Raw genomic sequence first — 26,973 nt, 5'->3', positions numbered from 1 at the left:
TATTCTCTAAAAAGACTCAGGGTCCCACGGAGCCCGCGGGCGAGCACGTTAACTGGATAGCTGAGGCGGCTCCAGGTTCCGGCACTGCGCGAGGTCTCGGGACAGCGTGCGGAGGTGCGGACCCGCAGCGGACCCGTTCCAGCAGTGAGCGGAGCGCAGGAACCGCAAAAAGCTACCAGCTTCGCAGGCCCGGGCGCGGCGCAGGCGGGGAGGCGGGGACGCAGGGGGCGGGTCCAGAGCGCGGCAGGAAGGGGGCGTGGCCTGGAGCCCGCGCGGCCGCTCCCCGCCCCCTCCGCCCAGCCTGCGGCTCCGCCTCCGGGTGACGTCACTGGCCAGGCCAGCCGGCGCCATTTTGAAAGTGGAGTCGCCTGCCGCTGCCGCCGCCGCCGTCGCTGTCGTAGCCTCCGCCGCTGCGGGAGAAGGAGCACGAACGGGGAAGCCCCAGAGTGAAACCCACCATCCCGCTGGCTGGTTTGCCCGCCCCTCCTTCCTTCTCCCCCGGCCCCCGCCCCCTCCCCCCACAGGTGCCATCCGCCGCCATCCGCCCTCTCTACCCCCCCATCCCCAGGTGAGGGGGGTGAGTTCAGGAAGCGGAGACCCGGAGCCACTCAGCAGGGTCACCATTTGCTGTGCAACATGGCAGGTAAAGGAGAAATCGCCCTCGCCCGCTGACAAGGCGCCGCTTCCTCCCTCCTCCCTCCATCACCCCCTAGCGACCGCCGCGCCTCTCGTGCAGCCACCGGCGCCCCTCAGATTTCGGGGAATTGGTCAAGCGGGGTGGGGTGGGGGCGGGGAGGCGCTGGTCCCCGGGAGGTGGGAACGGCTTTGAAAACGAGGGTTGGAACCTTGGCATGGGCGTGGGTGGGGGTGGGGTGTGTGCCGGCGGCGGTGGGGCGAGGCGTGGGTGGGGCGTGCAGATTTGTCCCCACGGCTCGGGAGCCCGGCGTATCCTCTGCCACCCTGCCCCCAGCTCTTTTTGCGGATCTTCCTTCGTATAATTCCTATTTTTCCCCCTGCTGCAAGCAGCCTCCTTGGGTTTATAGACAAATATATTCTACACTGAGAAGGAAGACCGCTTCACAAGTTAAAATACAATGGAGGCATGTACGTATTTTCCTCCCACGGTGGGTTCGTCTCTATTTTGAGGGGGAATTTTTTTTGCTGCGAACCATTCCCCCCCCCTTTTTTTCCCCCTTATCCTTTATGACCAAAGGGTGCAAGGCCTTTAACATACAGCGAGTTGCACGGAGGACGTAGTTTAAACTTTGCGTTTTGCATGTTAGCTTTTGTGCAAATGTCCTTTTCCCAGAAGGGTTTCGTAGAGTTAGTTAAATAGTTGTGGAGTTCAGTGATATAAATAGCCTAAAGGAGAGATTTCGTTAAACCTCGCAAAAAAAAAAAAAACCGTGTAGAGAAAACCAGGTTGGAAATATTTAGCAAGGAATGAGATTGAAGGAAGAGGAGGTAATCGCTTTGAGGATTATTTTTGTACATTTTTGGCCAATATCTTCCTTTAACTAGTTGAATCAATTATAGGTTTAGTTTAGTTTTATCCTTCATACATCCAGGACATTTTCACCATTTTTTCTATAAAGCTTAAAGTGAAATCGATATTAAACTAACTTTCTCTGCTTTTTGTAGTATTTAGATTAGATAATGGTACCTTTACAAAAGTTAACATGATGAGTTGATTTACAGTTTGCTATAAATAAGTTACTCTTTGACCTTGTTGAATAACTAAATGAGATTAAAATTGTTTTGCACAAGATGATGACAAATTAGCGAAAAGAATTGTTTGCCAGGTCTTTGGATTCTGAGGGATGAAGTGAAGGGAAAGCAGAACAAGTTTCCTTTGACAGTCTCTTCAGCATTCATTTCTGTTCCTTTTCCTCTGTTTGGAGCCAGTGATTTGCTGGTAATGAATGCAAATAAATGGGTGTTATGTTTGTGGTGTGCAGGTTTTGGGCAATAGGGTTTATAGGAATCATTACTCCACAATAAGACAGTAATGTTTCCGAAGTTTTCTCTTCGTTCTATGTTTCATGGTATTTTAACTTTAATAATGCTTCTGCAGGCTTTTTGTACACTAAAGAAAAACTCTAACTTTGGTATTTACTTTTTTTCTGGTAGGTCTTGCTTGAATGTAAGACTCCTCTGTATTCAAGGAGAAGGGAAAGTGGAAGAGAAGTTTTGAACATATGTACAATAACAATAGAATGTACGCCTTTAAATATTTCATACTTGGAATCTTGTTTTTAATGCACTTCCAATTATTGGGGAGTTTTCCAAATTGGTGTGCTTGGTGGTGGTTGTGAGTGTGGGCAGTACTAGGCTGTTAGGATCATGCCAACCATGGATACTATCTCTCTGTTTATGAGAGTAAACATGAACTGAACTCAATTTAATTGGTATGTTTTCTTTTTCCAGGAGCTGGAGGAGGGAATGATATTCAGTGGTGTTTTTCTCAGGTGAAAGGAGCAGTTGATGATGATGTAGCAGAAGGTAAGAAAGTGTTTAATAATGTAAAATTTGAATATAGAATCTTAATCTTGATTACTGAAAGATTTGAACCTGAGCCTGTTGTAATTTAAGAATATTTTGTGGGCTGGGGATATAGCTCAGTTGGTAGAGTGCATGCCTTATATGCACAAGGTCCTGGGTTTGATCCCCAGCACCAAAAAACAAAATGAACGAAGATTATGAAAAAAAAAAAGAATATTTTGTGTTTATTGCACAAGAAATGAAAGAAGTTTTAAAAGTCAACTTTCTGGAAGATAGTCTTAACTTTTTTATTTGTGCCTTTAAAAAATTATTTTTATCCTGACTTGAAATGGAAGCAGTAAATTATTTATTTATATATACACACACACACACCCCCAAAACTGTTGTAAGAAAGCTCTGAAGTTAATAGGATAGAGATTTCCTTGTCATATAAATTCCACATACCAAATAAAAGATGGTGGATTTTCATGTTTGTATGTTGTCTTTGGATAATTAAGTGGAAGTAGATGCCATCAAATTTAACTCAGAAACATTCTTGGTAGCCCTTTTTATTTATGGGAAGATTTTTAGGTTCTTTTGAACTTTTTGTACTTTGGGAGTGTGGTATTAGTTGGCTGTTCTGTGAAGAAATGCTGGCTTGAATTATTTATTCTTGTGAGGATTCTTTTAGGTGCTTGAGGAAATGGTGGGAATATATGGCTTGTCTTCTGGGAAATATACTATTTTCTTGGACAGTTAAAAACTGGTCAGTTGAATAAATCCCCCCAAGTTTTATTAATTTATTTCAAAAGTTGATCTAAAATTTTGAAACTGTTTCAATGAATGTTTGAGGTGGCGGAGGCATTATTTCCAATATAGTAGTTACATTACTTCCTTGTTCAAAAATAAAATTTAAAGTTTCTGTTTTAATGGTATTCTGTGTCTTGAATTATAGTAGGAAATTTCCAAACAAAAGTCAGAGAAATTGTGACATAGATTTTTGATTTTTAAAAATTGGTCTAGTGAAAATTTATATATTCTTTTTCTAGATTATATTGTTCTTATACCAAAATCCTAGTTCTAGCCTACAAGTGTGGAGTTCTGTTTGTTTTGAGGGTTTTTCCAGGTGGTGGTAGGATGGTGTGGTGGCTTTGTGTTGAGCCAGCCAAATGCTTGTATTTGTTATGTCAGTATCATTCCTCATGAAGTGTCTGATCAGTGTGTGGCAAATGCTGTAGAAAGCCAACTGGCATACATAATACTCATCATATTTTACAAAGTTCTCTCATCTTTCTTTTCTGTTGGATCCTCTCAATTCTTTCAGATGAGAAACCAGAAGCTTAAAGAAGTTAAGAGACTCACTGATGGTCACACATATAGTGTGAGTCAAGGTTTTCTGTTGAAGCCCATGGATTTTGACTTGTTAGGATAAAGAAATCCCAAATTCAAGGGAGGAGGAATGTATTCGTCATTTTGTAATTCCTATTACCTGTTGAATAGTAGGCACTTACTATAGGATTTTAGTTCTTTGCTGTTGTGTAATACTCACCAAGTTATGAAAGTGGTATATACTTGGAAAACATTTCCTTGGATGAATTTTGTTTATTCCGTTTATCAAAGGTCTCTTAAGTGTTCAGCACTAAGGATGTAGAGCATCTAGAACACAAACTCTACTCTTGAGGAGCTCAGTTTATTAACTATTAGGCAGAAAAACCATATGGATTTTATGTAATCAGAAGAAATTGATTTTCCAAACTCTGAGCATCAGTTACCTAACTGAACCAGTTGATAGTTTGTGATTACATAATGGATCAGTTGTAGTTCTTGTTTGCTAACACTTAGGAGCTGCATTTTGCTACTGATCATTAAATAATTTTCTGAGGTGGTTAAATATTATTGCAATGTGTAGTGTATACCTAGCCTTTTAAAATGCCAAGGCTTGCTATGTGTATTTTAGTAAAAACATGGCTTATGTATATCTTTGCAAGTATATTATGTATGAAGAGCATGCAATTTTCAAATTACACTGCTTTAATTTTGAGTATTTTTATACTAAGTTTGCAAATCATTTTTGTTTGTATTAATAGAAAGTTTTGCTTTTCTGACATAGAATAAGATTTTTAATGTATTTTCCCCTTAGATTTAGATGGTACATAGGTTATATCTAGATCAGCCTATAGCTTAGATTACCTGTGTCTGTATCATTGTATCTTAGTTTTTTCCCATCAGGCTCCATCCACATTTTCTTTCTCCTCTTCTGCAGTCAATTGCAGGACATACCATTTTTCCTTCTGTAATGCTTTTCATACCTGCTTTTACCTTTGTTCAGTCTCATATTATCTCTAGAGCTGGACTAATTATCTAGTACTCTACCTCTGAGCCACAATCCCAGCCCCATCAGTGTTAGATTTTATATTTTTCCTTCATTGATAACTTTCATAAGGTGGTAAAAACACAGACTCTTTCCTTGTTCTAAGTCAATCTTAAATGCAGTCCCAGTTTTGTCAATTTTTCCCCCAAATGTTCAGTAGATCACTATATTCACTGAATTAAAACTAAATTTGAATATTTTAGCCTAGAATGTGCAATATTTCTTCAGAATGCCTCCTACCATGGCTAACAGTTGAACTAACTAGCTACTGTTCATCAAGCAAGTCCTATATACTCTTATGTCCGTTCTTTGTTTTTTGCCATTCTCACCTTGTTATGCCTGATATTACCCTACATTTCTTCTCATAGTCCTAGTTATTCAAATTATGCCCACAACCCTTTTATTTAATTACCTCTTTTGGAAATTAAAATTTTCTTTCGGGCATTTTGTTACATAGGTGTATTTCATACCCCAAATCTTTACACTGTAAACTTAATGCTGGATTAATTATTTTCATGTTCTATGCAGAATATCCTGCGTAAACTGCTGTGCCTAGAACAATGCTGGGCACATAGTAAGTGTAGAATACTTGTTGAAAAAGGAATCTCAATATTACCGTTATTAGATTTTCTCTGAAAAGGAAAGAACATGGGTGAAAGGCGCAGTTATTGAGAAGTATTTTTTGCAATGGTGGCTTAAGTTGCTTGGCAGCCTTTGTAACTAGATTGCTGATATATATATATATATATAAATAAAAACAAAAAAGTCAGAAGACCTTGGACTTTTTCCCTAGTACTACCACAAACTAGTGTATGTCATGCTGGATAAGTAAGTACTCCTCTGGGTTCCTGTGTGCTTAGACATAAAATAACAGGACTGGATTAGAAACTGCTGTTGATTATACTCTAGTTCTCAAACATGTCTCAGAAAGGACCAGCTCAGTAGTAACCTTATTACTATTGAGGTTGTGTTGAGATGTTGAACTTAATAGAGGCCTTAATTTAAAAATAAATCTTTACTTATTCAAGGCCCAGAATTTTTTATTAAGTAAATTACAGAGCTAAGACAGAACTTAACATTGGCCCATATAGTTCATTATAGGACATTTAACAACTATGTTGGAATTCTTGTCTTATATATGTCTTTACAGGCATGTACCCAAAGTAGATTATCTTTGGTATAGCTGCTAAACTGTTTGGGAGGAGGATGAGACACTAAAATCTCTCTCACTCTGATATTCTCTTGTCATACAGTTTTTATTTTAATTTTAATGATAGGATTTTTTTTTCCTTCATGGTTCTGGGGATTGAACCCAAGGCCTTATGCATGGGAGGCAAGCACTCTACCAACTGAGCTATATTCCCAGCCCAACAAATGTTATTTTTAAAAAGCTTTTTAGTTGTAGATGGATGCAGTACCTTTCTTTGATTTATTTATTTTTATGTGGTGCTGAGGATTGAACCCAGTGTTTCATGTGTGCTATGTAAGTACTCTTCTACTGAGCCACAACCCCAGCCCCATCAATGTAAGATTTTAATTTTTCCTTTATTAATAGCTTTCATATGATGGTAAAAGCATAGACTTGGGTGCAAGGCAGCATAGTTTGAATGCTCCCCATCACTTGAGGTATGATCTTAGGAGTTAATTCATCTCTTTGTGCTTATTTTCCCCGATTATTAAGTGTGCATAACATTAAAACCTATCCGTGTTATTTTGGTGATTAAATGAGTTTATACACATAAAACATGAATAGTACACACCACATAATAAGAGTCTTATAAGATTTTGGCAACTTATTATTATTACTACTTGAATGTTTATAGCAAATAAGGGAGAGTCCTTGGAGTGTAGAGAAATTGAGGTATTGTCTTTAAAAGGCTATTAAAAATTTTCATGGCCAAAGTGAAGGAAACAGATTATGTGTGTGTTTGTATGTATTTTCTGCATTAGTAATAAAGTTCAAAAATATTCAGAACTAAGTTGTAGGTTTAGAGACATATGAATCTGGTAAAAACCAAACAAAAAACATATAATGTAAAGCGATGAAATAATTACTATAAAAGCCAGTGTAACTGGGCGTGGTGGCACATACTCTTAACCTGTCTTCCACCTCAGCAGGGGAATTACAGGTTCCAGCCCAGCCTTAGCAACTTAGTGAGACCATGTCTCAAAAATAAAAAGGGCTGTGATATTGTCCAAATTATATTGTTATATTGTATATTGTGTATATGCAACAAATACCATCAGTGTTTTCAACTGTAATGTACCAATAAATAAATATGGGGGGAAAAAAGGGGCTGGGGACTGAACTACATTCCCAGTAAAGTCCCCAGTAAAGTTGGTGTAGGGGTTACCTTTAATTGGGTGGGAGGGAGTTGTGATTAAGAAGGGAGGACCTTAGGGCTGTTGTGATCTGGAAAGTGGTATTAGTATATTGTAATGTTTGTACAAAACGTTATTTTAATATTAACATAAAATCTCTCATTTTCATATTTTATCATCTTTTTTTTTAATTTTTAATATTTATTTTTTAGTTCTTGGCGGACACAACATGTTTGTTGGTATGTGGTGCTGAGGATCGAATCCCGGCCGCACGCATGCCAGGCGAGCGCGCTACCACTTGAGCCACATCCCCAGCCCCCATATTTTATAGTCTTAAAAACTTTCCTTTTTTAAAAAAACATTTTTTATTAGTTGTTGTGGGACCTTTATTTATTTATTTATGATGCTGAGAATCAAACCCAGTGCCTCATACATACTAGGCAAGCTGTCTACCACTGAGCCACAACTGCAACCCCCACAAACTTTCTTTTATGGGAAATTATTTTAGGGCATGATTTTTAATTACATGAAGTCTGATTTTTATGGAACTTGGTTGGTTGCAGATGTATCTTTTCCCCTCTTTGCTTCCTGCATATTTTTGGTAGGATTTAGACTTGTGGATTAGTTCTTAGAAAATATTTTTTAAATGGTAAAGTCGAAATAAGGACATATGTAGAATTTTGAGAAACAGATAATTATTAGGGTATCACAAATTTAATGGCTTTTAGATTCATTCCATATGTTTAATGTTACAACATAAACAGAACTTGAGATTATTTCTCTTCTTTGCTTTTTAGAGTAGTTTGCATGTTGGATTTGGGCACTGAGGGTAAGTCAGTAGAAAATAGTAGAAACCACGGTGTTTTTTAAAGTAGTGGCATTATCAGTTGTATTCCAAAACCCAGTGACCTGTGGCAGAGGTCTTAACACTCTTGTTTGATATCACACTCTTCCTTCAATACAGCTTTACTGCTGATTTAAGTCTAGTAGACCAGACTCAGTGTAATCACTTAAATAAGTGTAAATTTGGCCATTAAATAATATCAGTGACAGGATTTATGTAGTATTGAACAGTTTTCTTGTTTTAAGATACTAAGTTTTCTCCCATTTCCTTACTAATAAAAACTTAAGGGGCTGGAGTTGTAGGTCAGTGGTAGAGCACTTGCCTGTCACATGTGAGGCACTGGGTTCAAGTCTTAGCACCACATAAAAATAAAGGTATTGTGTTCACCTACAACTAAAAAATATATATTTTAAAAAAATTCAAAGGAATGGTGATCGAAAGCATAGTAACTGGTATTTTGTCTCAAGTTATGAAAACGACTTAAAATTAAGCTTTTAGTATTCAATACTCCTAACAGTAAATTAAACTTTGGAATTAGTCAAGTCTCTGAAAACTGGAATAAGTGCAATGACAATGAGATCCTTCAAATCAAAGAATTTATTTTTATCAATAAAGGAGGTTCTCATATTTGCACATAAAAGTGCCTCATTTAAAGTTGAGTTGGAAGAAAGGTACCTACATTTTAAGTTTCTTGTGTTCTTTAATGGAAAAATTGGAGATTGGAGGTATATGTTTTAGCTGATATCCTCTGTTGTAATGTCCTTTCCCTTATCTGATGTATTGATGGAAATTAAACAAGTTACTTCCTTAGACTAAGGAAATACAGGTGAAAGCTGTATAGTCAGTATCAGGATGAGATGGCATGGCATGGCTGTGTTAAGTAATCACAGAAGCTAGCATTTTTGAGTACTTACTCATATACCAGGCAGTGTTTCAGGTGCTTTTTAAGTATTCATTCAACGATATTCACATAATTAAGTAGACATTATTGAGAAGGTTAATTTATTAACTTGTGCAGGTAGTAAAGCTGGGATCTATCTCAAGTTTTAATTTTTTTCATATAATTTATTTCAGCACTTGAAATATATTCATGTGAAAGTGTGTGAGGTTGCTGGAATATGACTGGTTTATAATAGAGTTTAGTTATTTTTTAAAGTTATTTTTTAGTTATAGGTGGAAACAATATTTTTTTTTTTTTTTTTTTAGAGATAGTGAGAGAGGAGAGAGAGAGAGAGAGAGAGAGAGAGAATTTTTTTTTTTTAATATTTATTTTTTAGTTCTCGGCAGACACAACATCTTTGTTGGTATGTGGTGCTGAGGATCGAACCCGGGCCGCACGCATGCCAGGCGAGCGCGCTACCGCTGAGCCACATCTCCAGCCCGGAAACAATATTTTTATTTTATTTTATAAAATAAAATGGATTTGGGCACTGAGGGTAAGTCAGTAGATCGAACCCACTGCTTCATGCACGCTAGGCGAGTGCTCTACCTCTGAGCCAAAGCCCAACCCCTAATAGAGTTTAGCTGTAATCCCTACTAGGTCCCCCCACCCCACTCCCACCTCAGTGTTGGGGATTGAACCAGGGCATTCCCTTGCACATGCTAGACAAGTGCTGTACACTGAGCTACAGCCCTAGCCTTTTTTATTTTGTATTTTGAGATAGGGTTTTGCTAAGTTGGCTGAAGCTGACTTTGAACTTGAGATTCTTCTGCCTCAGCCTCCCTAGCTGCTGGGATTATAGGAGTGTGCCTTCATGCCTGGCTTGCTAATGACATTTGTAAACTGAGATGTGCTGTAAGTGGGTTATAAGGACTTTAGGACCTTCTGAAGTTTTATGCAAAATTGTGTTGTATGTGGTTATACATATGAATTTTTTTGGTCAGAGTCTGTAACTACTGTCAAGGTAAATATCATTTAGTCCAGTAGTTCTCTGTGTGTTGTCCAGCAACCCTTAAACTCATTCAAAAGATCTTCAAAGACAAAACTATTTTCATAATGATACTAAGATGATATTTGCCTTTTTTACTGTGCTGACATTTGGAGCAATGGTGAAAAAGCCATGTGGGTAAACTCATAGACATGTTCTGATTAATCAGGTAGTAGCTCCAGACAGTGCCAGTAGTCATGATCATTATTGCCATATACTAGCAGTTAAAAACCATTGATTTTTACTTAAGAATGTCTTCAGTGAAGCAGTAAAAGCTGTTAATTCTCAACTTGGGCATGTCTGTTGTGACAATGGAAAGCATACCTCGAGTGATGGAGCAGTGTACAGTGAGTGATTGTCTGGAGGAGGGGTGTCAATGCAGCTGTTTTGAGTTTTGAAATGAACTAACAGCTCTTTCCATGGAACCGTGTTTTGGGGGGGCTTTCAGATCTGGTTATTCTGACCTGGAGATTTGGCATTTATTTTCTCAAATGAACAGATGACCTGTTGCTTTACTGATCAATGTTTATTGTCACTATAAAATTTGAACTTTCAGGCAACAGTTTTGGAAAATATGTATCTGTCATGGGGATATTGAGGGCTTCCTAATACTTATTTCCGATTAAATCGGTAGTAATATTAATAAATACAGTTTTAGATACTGTGTAATAAAATGTGTCAACATTTGGAAAACCTGCATTACTCAGCGAATCAGTGTTTTACAGTTGACCAGTGCATGTGATGTTATCAAATCATTCATTTTAACAAATACAAGAAAGATTGTTGGATTTTAATGTTACAGACCATTGTGTCATGCTTTGAGATTCCACAGACGTTTAAGAAATCATTGTCAAGCTGAGTATAGTATTAAAGGGATATCCATAACTACCTGAAAAATCTAAAAATTCCTCCTTTCCCAACTACATACCTGAGTGAAGCGGGATTTTCTTCTTACATATAACTGACAAAACACCTTGTCAAATATTGAATACAAAAGCAATTAGGAGAGTCCTCTTATGTTAAGCCAGATGTTGGGGATTGCAACAATGTAAAGCATTCTAGTTTGGGGGGGTATTTGGACAGTGATATAGTTACTTTTCTTAACATTTTTGTATTATGTAGAGAATATTACTATTTTATAGTGAATAAACATTTTAAAATTTGAAAAGTCCTTTCATGTGCTCATATTTTAAGAGTATAAGGGAGATCCTGCCATCAACAAAATTTGATAACTCTCAGTTTGATCTGTTAATAGATTGCTTTTTAAGGAGTCTCATGAGCCACAAGATAAGTGCAGGATAGTGTACTACCACTTTCATGTGTGAATATCTACAAAGCTTTCCTTCTATAAAGGTGGAGCCTGTGACATAGATTATTTCAGCTTTCTCCCTTACTGTTTTTTAGATACCAAATTAGATCTACCCTAAGCTCTTTTGTCTTTTGTCTTGGTGAGGAAGGATACCTTCAGGACTTAACTTACCTCTCCGTTACAGAGATTAAATGCCAATAACATTTGCCAACACTTTAGCATTAAAAATTTTTAGGATTTTTTTCCCACAGTATTTCTGCTCAGGTAACAGCATTAGGTAATGCTGTTGGATCCTGATTTAATGCCATTTCTAGGCTTTCTGGTTATTGTAAGTAAATTGATGACCTTGACATTATGTGGTATTTTGAGCCCAGCATGTAGCCATTTGATGTGTTGTCTTGGAAGAAAGGCATAAAATTGGCATGGTAACTGTTTCCCAGCTCTGATAATCAAACTAATAAAAGGACTTTATTTACTTTTCCTCTGTAAATCCTGTTAAAGTACAGTAAACTTCTATTTTTAAATAATTGCTGCATTTCCCATTTTAACATTGTCCTATCAACTGTTGCTTAAAATTTTACTTTTTTTTGTGGCTATTTTCTACCCTTTTTAAAATTTCATCTAAAGCTTCACTCTTGGCATATGTGGAATCCTTGGCAAATCATTTTCAAGTATTCTATATGCCAAGTTACCAATGGTTATATTCTTGTGACCAGTTTCTGTTGATTAAATTCTCTGTGAACGTTCAATTATCAACTGGGTTTTTCTCTTCTGAAGTCTAAAAGAGCTCATGAACAATTCAGACTGTTTATGACCAATGACCTTGTTAAGAAACTTTGCTTTAACCTGTTGTTTTGTTGTGTTTATGTGCTCACTGAAACTCTTCTATTAGACTCTGAATTTTGAAGAATCAAGGATACTTTTTATGGTTATGATAGGTTTTATGGGACTAAGAGGGAATTCTTTCTTAAGAAACCTTGTAGTACTGGTCCTAATATTATATTAGAGGGATGAATCTTCTCTAAGAAATTGGACTTGACAGATTTAGTGTCTCTCCATTTCTCTTCTCTAAATTAGAAACTGCTCTCTTTCATTGGTCAAAATGTTAGAGTGATATATTGGATTTTGGACCATTTGTACATTTTATACTTCATTCAGAGAAAACTAAACTCGTCAGTGGCCTGTATTAAAAGAAGCTAGGGCTGAGGATGTAGCTCCATAGGAGAATACTAGTATGCCTAAGGCCCTGTTTTCTATCCCCAGCACCACACACACACATACACACACACACACACACACACACAAAAAAAAAAGACAAGCAGATACAGATACTAGAGTAGATAACAGGGATTGGTGGTAAAATTTTCGAAGATTTGGGACAACGTTAGAGCTGAACAATATTAACTTTTTAGAACCTGCCATTTAAATTCACTGCAGATCTGCTCTTTCTGAAAGTAGAAACCTTTTTGTGTTATCTTTATTTTTCCAGCTTACTACAGGTAAGCTGCCTAGAATAGATGAATTTATAAGGTAGCACAGAGGAATCTTGTATTTCTTATTGACTAATAAGAGTGGGAAAGCTCTGTTTCAAGAGAAACAGGCTATTGTAGGCCACAAATCTTGTCAAATTCGATATCTAGTGAAGTGATGCAGCATGCATGCAAAAGTGCTTAGTACAGGAATTGATAGTAGTAAAGAGATTGCCTGCTCCCACTCTTTTTTTCCTCCTTGACATAAGAGGAATTATTTTTTCTAGAAGTAGAATCACTTCTTTAAGTACAATAGTTTTTGCTTCCTGGTGTCTTTATTTTTTATTATAAAAATATAAAGTTCATCATCCTAACCATCTTTAAAGGTATAGCTCAGTGTTAACTTTGTTTAGACTATTATGAAATATAATCTCCAAAACTTTTTCATTTTGCAAAACTGAAACTTAAGCCATCTCTCCCTTTCCCTCCAACTCCTGGTTGTCTCTTGCCTGCACAGTAATGAAATCACCTAATGACATATTTCTCAGAACATGTCTCCATTGTCATACAGTGACTTTATGTTTGGGGTTCTAAGGAGGAACAGGTAGGTACGTCCTTTAAATGATTGGGGGAGGACAGGAAGATTTCTAGGCAGAACATCAAAGAACCAGATATGAGAATATTTGAGTAGATATTGGTACTGTTGACACAAATCTGTTATCTCAGACTGTTTGAAAACTATCACCAGTTTATCTTATAGGCTATTCAGTATAGGATTAGATAAAATCCAAATTTTTGACTAAAGTTTTACTTCATTTATTTTGTAGTTTCTGGTTAAAAATAAGAAAATCCCATGGGTTTTATAAGTCACATTCCATGACTGTAGTAAAATTTCTTATATTAAAAGGGACAACCAGTGCATTGTTTCATGTATGTTTTACTCAGCAAAGTCATCAGGATAATAGGAAAATTTGACACATACATTGCATTTCTTTTAAATGAAATTATAGATAAGGAGTGAGTAAAGATGTATTTCTTATAGCCTTTGGGGTTTTTTCCCTTCACATTTTTTAGTGGTGCATAATAGCCTTACATAATGATGGAATTTGTTATTATATATTCATACATGCACATAGTATTTACAATAGCCTTTTGAAGTAAGCAGTGCTGTTGCCATGTTATGTTGGACACTAAAGCTCAGAGAACTTGAGCAACTGTTAAACCTAAGGTTATGAGTTAGTAAAATTGATCCCCGTGCTTTTTATGCGTCTGTGTTTCTATATTGTGTTCAGTTTTTAGAAATAGTATTTGGTTTTGTCTGTTTCTGGTTTTCCTGAGGAGGAGGTAGAGCTAAGGTGAAACTTCAGTTTATTCACTAAGTGACTTTGAAAAAAAGTATATGTTGAATTTTCAGTGCTCTGGAGAATGTTAAGAAGATAAAAAACATTGTAGGAATATTAAAAGAATGAATTTTATTGAAAATGAGCATTTTCCACAACACTTTTGCTTTTGGCATTAACCTGTCCATGCTACTATAAGATCCTTTTATAGGTTAGTGTGCTACTTGATATTGAAATGAGACTTTAGCATAAATACTTAGTTGTTTCTTGGGGTTAGATGAATGAATCATTATTTCAAGTCAAGGTAGTGCTTTCAAATGGTTATGAGTTGGAATTTATTAATATTATTGGAGTATAACTGGAAATTTCTCCAGGTGAAAATTTATTATAATCTACAAATCTTGACCTCCCCCCCGCCCCCTTTGGTGCTGGAGATTGAACTGGGACCTTGTACAAACTAGGCAAGCACTGTACCCCTGAGCTATATCCCCAGCCTTAACCACCTTTTTTTTTTTTTTTGTACCGGGATTGAACTCAGGGGTACTGAGCCACATCCCCATCCCTATTTTTGTATTTTATTTAGAGACAGGGTCTCACTGGATTGCTTAGCACCTCACCGTTGCTGAGGGTGGCTTTGAACTCTAAATTCTTCTATGGCTCAGCTTCCCCAGCCTCTGGGATTATAGGCACATACCATCGCGCCTGGCCATTTTTAACAGTTTAGCAGTTTCTTAAAAGTTAAACATAGTTTTATTATCACATGACCCAGCAATTGTACACCTAGGTGTGTATATTAAAAAATTGAAAATACTAGTACATGAATGTTTATAAACAGCCTTGCTGGTAATAGCCCAGAAGTGGAAACAATTCCAATGCTTTATCAACTGTTTCATCAGAAAAGAAAATAGTGTATTTATACAATGCAGTATTATTCAGACAGAAAATAGTAATATGTGTTACAACATAGTTGAGCTTTGGAAATACTGTTCTAAGTGAGGAAGCCAGTCACGTAAGGCCATGACACATATTGTATGATTTCAATTATATGAAATGTCCAGAATAAGCGAATCTATTGGGATAAAAGGTAGATTTGTATTTGCCAGGGGGACTAGTGGGAGGGGAAAGGATTAGGAGTAGCAGGAATAATTGCCCGTAGATAGAGGATTTTTTCCCAAGGGGTGATGAATACCACGGACTGGAATTAAATGGTGATAGTTGCATAATTCTGTGATTATACCAAAATCTGAATTGTGTACTGATTTTGAAAAAATAATAACTGTTAAAAACTAATCGAGAGGATAGATGAGGTAGGAATCTCTGAAAAGAAATAAAAATTTCTTTTTATTCTCTTTTTAAAATAAATTTTAAAAATTTGTTGATAGACCTTTATTTTATTTACATATGGTCCTGAGAATCGAAACCAGCGCCTCACAAATGGCAGGCAAGTGTGCTACTGCTGAGCCTCAGCCCTAGGCCCTGGCCTGATTTTCTGAAAAATGAATTTCTCGAGCCAATTGAAAAAATTCTGCATTTACTAAAGAAAAAAAATATTAAACTTTGCATTATTTCTGTGTCACACACAGTCTACTTGCGCATCTGGTTTTTCCTGACTTTATTAATCAAATCTGGTTTATGCATCTTTTTTTCTTTATTTTTATTTTTTATTTTTATTTTTTTTAAAGAGAGAGTGAGAGAGGAGAGAGAGAGAGAGAGAATTTTTTTTAATATTTATTTTTTAGTTCTCGGCGGACACAACATCTTTGTTGGTATGTGGTGCTGAGGATCGAACCCGGGCCGCACGCATGCCAGGCGAGCGCGCTACCGCTGAGCCACATCTCCAGCCCATCTTTTTTTTCTTTATTGACAAAGCAATTGTTAGCAAATATTTTATATTTTGTTAACTTTTTTTTTAATCTAATAGATACCCGTAATGGTAAATCCAGATAATGGTAAATCCCGTAATGGTAAATAGTACCAGAGGTTAACAGGGCATCTTCATCAGTTTAAGATTTGAAGAAGGAAAATGTATTCAGAAATACATGAATTATGATGCAAGGTCTCTAGACCCTGATTTAAAAGGATCTGGAAATGAGTTGCCCAAAAAATTAGTTGTGTTTTTGTTTTTGTTTTGTTTTAATTAACTTGGTTGTGATTTCTGTGTGAGAAAAAAGTGAGTTGCTTTGAAGGTTGTACACATTTGGATTGTGCATCTAGATACACAATAATAAATGGACTGTAAATAAAGCTAAGTGAAATTTACAATAATGTTTAAGATATTCAAGTCTAAAAACAGTATGGCCAAGGCAGGAGGATTGCAAGTTCAAGGCCAACCTTCACAATTTTGTTGAGATCCTATCTCAAAACAAAAAGTGATGTATGTAGCTCAAGAATTTATTTGCCTAGTATGCATAAGGTCCCCCAGGTTCACTTCCCAGTACTGCAAAAGAAAATCGGGTTCATTGATGTCTGGTGTATCTTTTTAATTGTTCAGTAAACACATAAGCCCTTGTATTCATGTGTCCACTATCTCTAATTCACAATCTGATTTCTTGGGAATGCTTTAACATTGTTAACTGAAGTGCATATTCCTTGTGTTGATGAGAATACAGCTTCATTAAATTCTTTTTTTGTATTTTTTTTTATATAGTTTTAGACAGACACAATACCTTTATTTTATTTATTTATTTTCATGTGGAGCTGAGGATCGAATCCAGTGCCTCACACATGTAAAGCAAACGCTCTACCATCTGAGCTACAACTCCAGCCCCTTCATTAAATTCTTGATATGCAGTAATTTGTTAATCTTAAGAATTTTTATTCTCTAGTAGAAAGGTAACTTTCTGATTGAAAGCATAAGGTGTTTGAGTGCTCAAGAAACTGAGCTAACCACCTGTCTCAGTGCAAGTGCTTTACATGCATTATCTCATCTAATCATCTCAAATAGTCTCTGAAGACAAACTAGTACTTTCATTTTATAGTATAGGAAATTGAGACTTGGATAAAGTAATTTGCCCAAGGTCATATTGTTAGTGAGTGGAAGAGCCAAAAAACCTTGGTTCTCCTGACTCTATAAGTGAAAAATAAAATCATATAATTTCACTGTTTTTAGATGACATCTGTTAACATATAAGGCTAGATATTTCCATTATAATGTTTTTTTCCTGCTGTGACTGTATATTTCTCAAACATGCATAGTTTATGTATAATTGTTACATATAATTGTTTTCAGTTTAATTTATCTGAGAAGATAAATGGCTATATTATTTAACTGGATGTCTATCTGGTGTATGTAATTTAGATTTAAGATTTTTGATGTAAATATTATGATGAATATCCTGTGAGAATCTTATTACTTAAGAATATATTTAAGGGCATGGGATTTGGGTCTAAAAGGTGTCATCATCTTTTCATGGTTTATGGTATATATTGCCAAATTGCCTCAAATTGGGGTTGATTTTTCACTTCCTCCAGCAGCAAAGGGGTAGTGTTCATTTCCAGACCTTGACAATACCCAAGCACTGTATGTATTAGTCAGAAAAAATATTTTCCATTTATTTGAGCTTGTTTGAGTGTGTAGAACTGTTTCTGTCCTCTTTTTCTTTGGTGGTACTTGCCTTTTTCTTATTCATTTGTAGTATCAGTTCTTTTTTCCTCCTTTGAATTCTGCATTCTCTTTGAGGAAAGTTGTGTGGAGACTTCAAGAAGAATCATTTGGGTCTGGGAGATAATATGGGAGAATAAGCTTTATAAGTGAAGTGATGGTGGGTAGGCAGTCTAAGGAAACAAACATTTGAGTATTGCTTTGTGCCATTTTTCTTACCTGTGAGCTAGGGTAATTGTGTTGCCTTGATAGTCAAAGGTTTAAATGGACATGAATGCTTAGTTTGAGCACATACTGAGCACTTGGAAAATTGAGTGTTGTAATTATTTAATGCCTGATTAAGATTAACAGACTTGACAACAGAGTAAAAGCCCATTTCAGTCCACAAATCCAGATTAACTTATTGTTTGGAGGGTTTGGGGCACATTGATAGGCATTTTCAGTAAATATGTATTGAATTAATGAATAGCATTTGGCTTGGTTCGGTTAGGAGTTAAGTGTGGTCCTTTTTTGTCACTCCCCTTCATCCATCTCTCTCTCTCTCTCTCTCTCTCTCTCTCTCTCTCTGTGTGTGTGTGTGTGTGTGTGTGTGTGTGTGTGTGTATGTTAGGGGGTGGGCTGGAGAGATCTGAAGGTGTGCTGTCAGGGAAACCTGGTATAAGTATTGACCCTTCCTTAAATGCTGTGGTTCTGAAACCCTCTTAACTCCTTTTACTATATAAGGCAGCATTGTGAATGCGTGTAAATTCTTTACATTAGAAATACTTTCTCAGTAAGTACCCTCTTTCCTTTCCTCAGCTGTTTGTGTGATGATCCTATCCTATACTAGAACTTTTGAGTAGGCCAACAAATGTTTAGAGCACTTCAAAAATTATACAGGAATCTGAGGAGAATAGAAAGCAAATTTTCTCATACCCATGAACATTTGAATGTCTTGAGAATCTTGCTAAAATGCAGTTTATGCTTGTGTATTTATATCCAAGATGGAACCTATGGTTTTGCATTTCCAACCAGTTCCCAGTGAGTGTTGCTTTTGTTGGTGGCAGGTAGACAGCACCTTGAGCTACCAAGTAGCTTATCCTTTTTAAGGAGAAGGTAGTCCAAGTAAGGTCATATCTTAATTGTTTCACTCAGCATTTTTGATAAAACTGAGTAGATCTATTGTGCTATTCTTATATCAGCTAACATTGTTCAATAAATGAATAAACATGCCCTTGGGAGCTTCATGCTAACCATTAAAAGTGTTTTATATCGTATTACTACATGTTAGCTATCTCTAGTTATTATATTAATTTTGTGTTTGTATTTCTGGTTTGTGCAGGTTAAGATTACCAAGTAAAGATTTGCTTTTGTTAGTAATATACCTGATTCCCAGCATTGTGAAAAGGATGAATTTAAGAAACGAAACCTTAATTTTTATCTCTGTGTTGTTCTCTTTGTTTTGTTAACCTTGAAATACTTTTCAGAGTCAGGATTTCTCTTTCCTTCTCAGCCTTCTAAGCTTTGTTTTGAGTTGATTATTTACTACTGTAGCTCATGTATGTAGTTTTTCAAAGTCAGTTTCAAAATGCTTAAAAGAAAAATTAAAAGTTTTCTGTTGGGCTGCGGTTATAGCTCAGTGGTAGAGTGCTTACTTGGCATGTGTGAGGCACTGAGTTCAATCCTTAGTGCTACCTAAAAATAAATTTTAAAAAATTGTATTCTGTCCATCTACAACTTAAAAAAAAATTAAAAAGTTTTCTGTTGCTATTATTCTTGCATCAACTTCTCAGACTTTTTCAGTAGTTTCTTCCAGTATTTATTTTCATATTTTTAAACTGTGTTCATGTAGCTGTTTTTTACATACCAATTTTTATATCCAAATATGTAGTGGTAGCTAAAACTTGAGCTCTATTCTGCTGCCCCTCTCCCCTGACACATGCCATTTTGTCAATACTATTATACCATTTTTATTATTTAAACCAGTGTTCAGAGTTATAGAAGACTGCACAATGGCCTCCTAAAGGATATTTACACTGTAATCCCTGTAACCAGTGAATGTTGAGTAAATTAAGGATTTTGAGATAGAAGGATCATCTTGGATTGTCTGACCATTCCGTCAATGCAATCTCAAGGGCCTCTGAAAGAGAGGCAAGAAACTTGAGGGAAAATGAAGATGTCACAGCGGCATCAGAAGGTTGGAGTGGGGTGCAAGAAAGGGTCATAGGCTAGAGAAGTGCAGGTGGCTTCTAGGAGCTTAAAAAAAAAAAAAAAAGGCAAGAAAATGTATTCTCTCCTAGAGCTTTTAGAAGGAACCAGCCCATCCTAGTGGAACTTGAACTTTAATTTCTGGCCTTCAGAGCTGTAAGAGAATCAATTTGTGATACTTTAAACCATCAAATTTGTGCTCATTTATTACAGCAGCCATAGAAACTTAATGCAAGAATAGATGTTATTAATGTCCATAGAAATACTGTCTATTGTTGCTATTAAATAAGTTATGATTTTCTTTTTTTGTTTATTTATTTACTTTTCGGGGGACACAACATCTTTCTTTGTATGTGGTGCTGAGGATCGAACCCAGGCCACACGTATGCCAGGCGATCGTGCTACCGCTTGAGCCATATCCCTAGCCCCGATGATTTTATTTTCTAGTATGCTATCATTTTCTGTATGTAAATAGTAATCACCTTATTTATTTTATTTTTTTAATCTATCATTACTCTTTTCTTTCTGTATCTTTCAATGTAATTTTCAGCATGGTCAAAAGAATCAGTTTGTGTTCTTCCTGGCATTCTCCAGGAATTTTTCTGGAGTGATGAGCTCATTTTTTTGTGAATATGTCACTTCACTCTTCTATCTACTATTGTGTATGATTGGAATATTCTGTACTAAAATTTTTTAAATAGCAGTTTATGGGCTGGGGATGTGCCTTAAGCGGTAGCGCACTCACCTGGCATGCGTGCGGCCCGGGTTCAATCCTTAGCACCACATACAAACAAAGATGTTGTGTCTGCCAAAAACTGAAAAATAAATACTGAAATTCTCTCTCTCTCTTTAAAAAAATGTTAAAAAAAATAAATAGCAGTTTATGCTGATACCCAATTTAGATGGAATACCACAGAGTCCATCCTAACTTCCCCATTCTATATTTGTATCTCACTTTTCCCACAGTAAGAACCCTAGTTCTCAGCCCTGTAACTATCTTTAGTCAGGATATAAAGATATAAAAGAACCTGGATCTTTTAATATTAAGCCAGTGAACTTACCCTGAATTTCTGTGTCCTATTGGAACTTCTTATGTGAGATAACATTTTTTTATTATGGTAAGATTTGCATTTAAAAAAAATATTTCTTAGTTGTAGATGGACACAGTGTGTTTATTTAATTAATTTATTTTTATGTGGTGCTGATGACCGAACTCAGTGCCTCATATGTGCTAGGGAAGCGCTCTGCTACTGAGCCATAACCCCAGCCCCAAGATTTGCCATTTTTAAATGTACAATTCAGTAGCATTGAATACATATACATTGTTGTACAGCTATCTGTGCTTTTATCATCTTCCTAAATAATCTCACCTCCACCCCAATTCCTCTGTTCTCCAGCCCCTGATAACCCAGTTCTACTTACTGTGCATCTGGCTATTCCAGGTACCTCAGTTAAATGTAATCATACATTATTTGTTCTTTTGTGACTGGCTTATTTCATTTAGCATTAATGTTCTTAAGGTTCATCCATGTAGCACGAATCAGAATTTCCTTTTTATGACTGAATACAATTCATCATTCATGTATACCACATTTTGCTTATTCATCTATTGGTAGACGTTTTCATTGCTTCCATCTTTTGGCTGTTTAGCTAGTGCTGCTCTGAACATTGTAGTTCAGATATCTGTTCAAGTCCAAGCTTTGAATTCTTTTAGTGTGTACCTGGAAGTGCAGTTAATGCTTCATACAGTAATTCTGTTTAACTTTTTTAGGAATCTTAATGTTTTCCAAAGCAGCTACACCATTTGAAATTCTCACTAGCAATAACAAGGGTTACAGTTTTTTCTTCACATTCTCTCCAACACTGATTTTTTTTTAATAGCTATCCTAATGTGTATGAAGTATTATCTCATTGTGGTTTTGATTTAGCATTTCCCTAGTGGTTAATTAAGTTGAGCATCTTTTGTTCTTATTCATGGTCTTGGCAACTGTATCAAAAATCACTCCACCGTTTATGTGAGTTTATTTCTGTACTCTATTCTGTTTCATGGTAGAATCCATTGTGTGGATTTTTCTAATTGGGGTGGTTGTCCTGAGGATTTTGATAAGAATTTGATGGTCTTCTAATCCATGAATATAGAATGTCTTTTCATTTAATGTGTCTTCATTTTCTTTTAGCAGCTTTTTAAAAAAAATTTTCAGTATAGAATTCCTTGGATAAGTTTATTCCTAAGTACTTTATTCATTGCGATGCTTTTGTAAGTAGAATTGTTCTCTTAATTATCTTTTAAGGTTGTTCATTGTTATGTAAAATGCAACTGTTTTGGTGTGTTAATTTGTGTTTTTCAACTTTGTGAAGATAACAAATAACCTTATTGTTTGAGCAAATTGCTGAAATGCTTGCCCTTTGACATATCACCTAGAAATCTGGTGAGATCATGTTTGACCCTTGACACTCTACTGTACTTGTATCTGTACAGTATAACTACTTGGGCAGGTTAGGTCCTGTGTGGTAGCCATCTGTTAGATGTATTTGTGTTGATAACCTTCTTAATTCTGTTTCCTAAGTATTCATCTGTAGAGGACAAACTAAATTCTGGTTATCCAGCTGGCTATACATTTTTGTCAGTTTCAGAGAGAACATTTATTGCCATTTGATTCTCTTTGATTCTACCTTTCTTGTCCCTCTTATCAGTATTCTTATGGTTGGTTTCCACTGCTAGGCGTGAAGTTGGGTAGGTTTTACATCAGTGCATGATTTGTTAATCCTGCTGCACAGCTGTAGGTACATTGTAAAATGTTACTGTGCTCATTAAGTTTTGTATTTAGGAATTTTTCAAACTAAGTTTAAACGAATGTTTTGAACAGCTTTAGTGGCATTGAAGTTTTTTCAGAAATCAATGGTTACTATAGAAGAAAATATCCTGGAAATTGATGGTGTGGATTAAAACATCTTTGCTTTATCCAACAATAGAATTGAACTATGTGGCTAGGAAAACTACCATTTTATTCCTACCATATTTATTCAAACAAAGTCTTTTAAAGAATGTGTAAAGTGCCTTACTTAAACAAATAACTGTGTTGATTTCTGATGGAGGATGGTGATCCAAGCCCATGTGTTAAAACAAACAGACAAACACATGCCGAAATGACCAACAAGCATAATGGGGAGAGTTCAGTATCCTTGGAAACCCTGGAAGAGTGCCATAACTAAGCTGAAAAGAATTTGGCAGGAAATAGTACAAACGAGAATTGTTGAGGGGCAACATTGCTGACTGCCTTAGTGTTCATTTATGTGGTTGAGAAGCCCTCTTGGGGAGTAAGAAAAAGGACCTATATTGAATAGTGAGAGTTAGAATTAAAGGGTGCTCCATAGGGCAGTTGGTTGATGTAAGGTTTTGTATTTGGAACCAGGAATTAAAAACTGCACAGCTTAGAATGACTCTCACCAAGGGGGAAATGACCAGCAGAAAGAAACTGGCTACCCAACCTGGCAGGAAAGAGATTCTTAGCTGTGAAGCACAGATTTGAAACTTCTCTGAAGCTGCCTTTTTTGATTTACAGTACTACTTACTTCCTGGCCACATACTTATTACTGGATCTATTACCCGACCAAGAAGTATGATAGGCAACCTCTAAGTTGGCCTCAGTGAAATACTGCCTTCTGGTATTCATCTCCTTATGTGATTCCCTCCCTTGGATCTGCAAGTATGGCAAAAGTGATGGGAAGTCTCTTATGAGATGAGGTTACAAAAAGCCTTTGGCTTGTGTTGGACTGCCTTCTTTCACTTGCTCTGAGGGAACCAGCTCTAATTTTTGTGAGCTTCACTGTGGAGTTCATATGGCGAAGAACTGATGTCCCTGGCTAGCAGCCAGTGAAGACCTGATGCCTGCCAAAAGTCACATGTGTAAGTTTAGAAATGGATCCTTCGCCATCCAGTCAAGCTTTGACACGACAGCAGTTCAGCTCAACACATTGACTGCAGCCTTCTGAGAAACTAAACTGGAGATCCCAGCTTAATCACATCTAAATTCCTGACCCACAGAAACTATGAGATAATAAATGTTTTGTTAGGCTGCTACCTTTTGAATGATTTGTTAAGCTGCCCAATACTTGAGCTATATGGGGTGTAATAATGTAAATATTTTTCCTCCTAGGTCTGGAAGGTTTGAACTTAGCTCTAATGTTTTCAGATTGAGCCCAATATAATTCTTAATATTACATAAACATGGGCCTTTCACTTTGAAGATACATAAACAAAATGATAGAGACAGATTCAGAAGTGTAAAGTAAATGACTAGTATGAGCAAGTGATTTCCTATGAATTAGACTTACTGCTAAAAACAAGAAAAACTGTTGAAATTTAAGGAAAAACCCAGTGTTTTCCAGGAGGCTAATGGGCATTTAACAGGATGGGTAAAGCAGGAAAGATTTAAGTGAAATGTGTGATTCTTGACTGTTGACTTTTTGGAGGCAGGTAGCTGCAGAATGTTAGAAATATTTCCAATTATGAAAGAAAAAAAAATGAAAAGTTTAACAAAACTATAAGAAACACAAAATTTGTCCAGCATATAACAAAGTTCAGTATGAGAGGCCAGAACAAACAGATAAAAGATAAAGTCAGAAAAACAGTAAAAAAAAATTTCCTAAGTCAAAGACAACAGATCAAAAGGCGCATGGAATGCTGCTGACATTTTATGAACACTTATTTTTGCCAAGTATTTGGCATGTTGAAACTCATTCAATATTCCCTACAACCCCTATGTGATAGGTCCTTTTAATATTATTCTCTTAACAGATAAGTAAAGACTGGACAAAATAAAGGACATCTATACTTAAGAATAACAATGGATTTTTGAATTTTAGCATATAGAAGTAGTGCGTGTATGCAGTGAAGAAGCAAATACCTGCAAAAGAAAGTGTATTAGGTTAGGATTATATGTCCTCTGTAATTAAATGGTAGGACTATTCTGTCCAGTATGGTGGCCTTATGAAGCATGTGTGGCTCTTAACCTTTACTTTACTTAAATTAAATAAAGTAAGTTCATTTCCATTGTCATAGGAAGTTGGACAGTGCTGTGTTAAAAGATGATAGAGAGGCATTCAAAGAACTCTGAGGGAGAATTATTTATAACCTAAGAATGATAACTAGGTGAAGTTGTCCTTTACATAGGCAGGACAAAGTGGCTATTTTTTTTTTCTTTTCTTCTTTTTTTTTTTTTTTTTTTTTAAGTCTTTCAGTGACTCAAAGAATATCACTCAGGTACTTTTCGGGGTTTGGGGACTGCTACTCTCATTATATCCAACAGAGAAGTTAGCATGATGAGTCAGTTTCAAAATTGTTTTAACTCTTTCCATCTTGTTTCCCAGAATAGCTCAAGGCATATAAAGGTAGGGGAAAGTCTTCATCTGTGGCAGATAGTAAGAAGGTGCCCTTTTTATAAATCAAATTTCAGACTGTTGGAGCAGTACCTTTATCTGTGACTCCTTTTGGAAAAATTGTCTTTGCCTAGCTTCCAGAAATATTCTTCCTACCTCACCAGCAGCTCCTGTGCATTCATTTCCTTACTACCTGGTTCTTCTTCATCTGCTAAATATAGGTGAGCTCAAGCTTTAATCCCCAGACCAAATTTTTGGTTTTGTCTACCCTCACTAGTAAATTACTTTTAAAATGTCAAATGTTTTCATTAAATTGATGATATCCTATTATGTCTTCTTTTCCCTAAATGGCTTTCAAAGTTATCTAGCTTCTACTATATGACATTTGTACTTGCACGTCCAGTCAAAATCTATAACAAAGATGTGAAAATGGAATATTAAGCTACCCTTGGCCCCAAACATGCTCTTTCCTGTGTCTTTTTCAGTGTGGCACTACCTTTCTCCTCCTTAGGCTTTTACAGCCTTGAAACTTTAACTTTTATCCCTCAAATTCTGGCAGTGCCATCTTCAGGATGTGTTCTGAAGTCATTTGTCTGTGACTATTATCCTATCCTGATCATTCTCATTTCTTTCTTAAGCTACAGTAGTAACTTAAGGAAATGGTTTCAGTTTTGTACTTGTTCACACAACTGATAGTCACTTTATTTTTATCATTATTATTGTTATTATTATTGATACTGGAGATTGAACCCAGAGGCACTTACCAACTGAGCCACATCCCCAGCCCTTTTTTTTAGAGACAAGAGTTTTGTTGAGTTGCTTAGGGCCTCACTTAGTGGCTGAAGCTGGCTTTGAACTGTAGTCTTCTTTCCTCACCCCTCAACTCCCCGGTGCGTGCCATTGCACTCTGCCTGATAGTCACTTTAAAACATAGATTAGAAATACTCTGGTGGCTTCTTTTCACACTTAGAACAACTCAGTCTTTTCTCCCCGGCCTACAATGCTATATATAGTCTGGCTTTGGCCAGGGGCTCCACTCTCATTTAACTATCATTTCTCTTGTTTTATGTTAGTCTTGACTTTCTTGCTTTTATCAAGTTTGCCAACTTTACTTCTCCTTAGTCTCTCTATGTTCCTTTAACACATTTAGTTGGCTTATCCTCTTTCTCTCTTACCCTTATTTAATTTTGGCTTCTGCTTAAGTAACCTCCTCATAGAGGCTTTCTCTTCTCTTTTGTCTATATTTTTAGAGCACTACTTGACATATTTGGTATTTATTATTCATTTGTTTGTAGTTTCTTTCCATCACAAGAATATAAACTCTATGAAGACAGAGATTTTTGTCTGTTATATGTGCCTCCCCCCTGCTTCCACTTCCCCTCCCCCCCAGTTCTGAGAATATAAACAGGAGTTCTGTACCTCTGAGCTACATCTCAGCCCTGTTTGTTTGTTTGTTTATATATTTTTGAGATCAGACCTCACTGAGTTGCCCAGGTAGGTCAACTTGTAATCCTCCTGCCTTAGCCTCCCAAGTAGCTTAGATTATAAACTTGTACCACCATGCCTGGCTTTCCTGTTTGCTCTTGTATCCCAGCACCCAGGAATAATGTCTAGTACATAATGCTTAGAGCAAAAATAGGGCTAGGGATGTGGTTCAGTGTAGAGCATCTGCCGAGCATGTACAAGGCCTTGGGTTCTAGCCCTGGCACCATTTTTTTTAAAAAGCAAAATAAACAAAAATT

At 36.6% G+C, this 26,973-nt stretch overlaps 1 protein-coding gene across 2 annotated transcripts in view; it reads left to right on the top strand.

Annotated features, from left to right (window-relative positions):
- The first annotated feature begins 342 nt into the window (after window positions 1–342).
- Window positions 343–26,973, top strand: part of Ppp2r2a (protein phosphatase 2 regulatory subunit Balpha) — a 65,725-nt gene continuing 39,094 nt past the window's right edge. The window contains exons 1-3 of one of the 2 annotated variants that reach the window (XM_026411599.2): window positions 343–643; window positions 1,027–1,104; window positions 2,428–2,502. Coding sequence is in view for 1 of the 2 variants with exons in the window: in XM_026411598.2 (XP_026267383.1) it covers window positions 637–643; window positions 2,428–2,502 (82 nt within the window). In the remaining variant the exon portion in view is untranslated. The remainder of the gene's footprint in view (window positions 644–1,026; window positions 1,105–2,427; window positions 2,503–26,973) is intronic. The other variant, XM_026411598.2, reaches the window with a different exon arrangement.

This window comes from Urocitellus parryii, chromosome 14 (assembly GCF_045843805.1).
Source record: "Urocitellus parryii isolate mUroPar1 chromosome 14, mUroPar1.hap1, whole genome shotgun sequence".
NCBI lineage: Eukaryota > Metazoa > Chordata > Mammalia > Rodentia > Sciuridae > Urocitellus > Urocitellus parryii.
The sequence above is the reverse complement of the archived record's forward strand: the minus strand, read 5'-3'. Positions and strand labels throughout refer to the sequence as shown.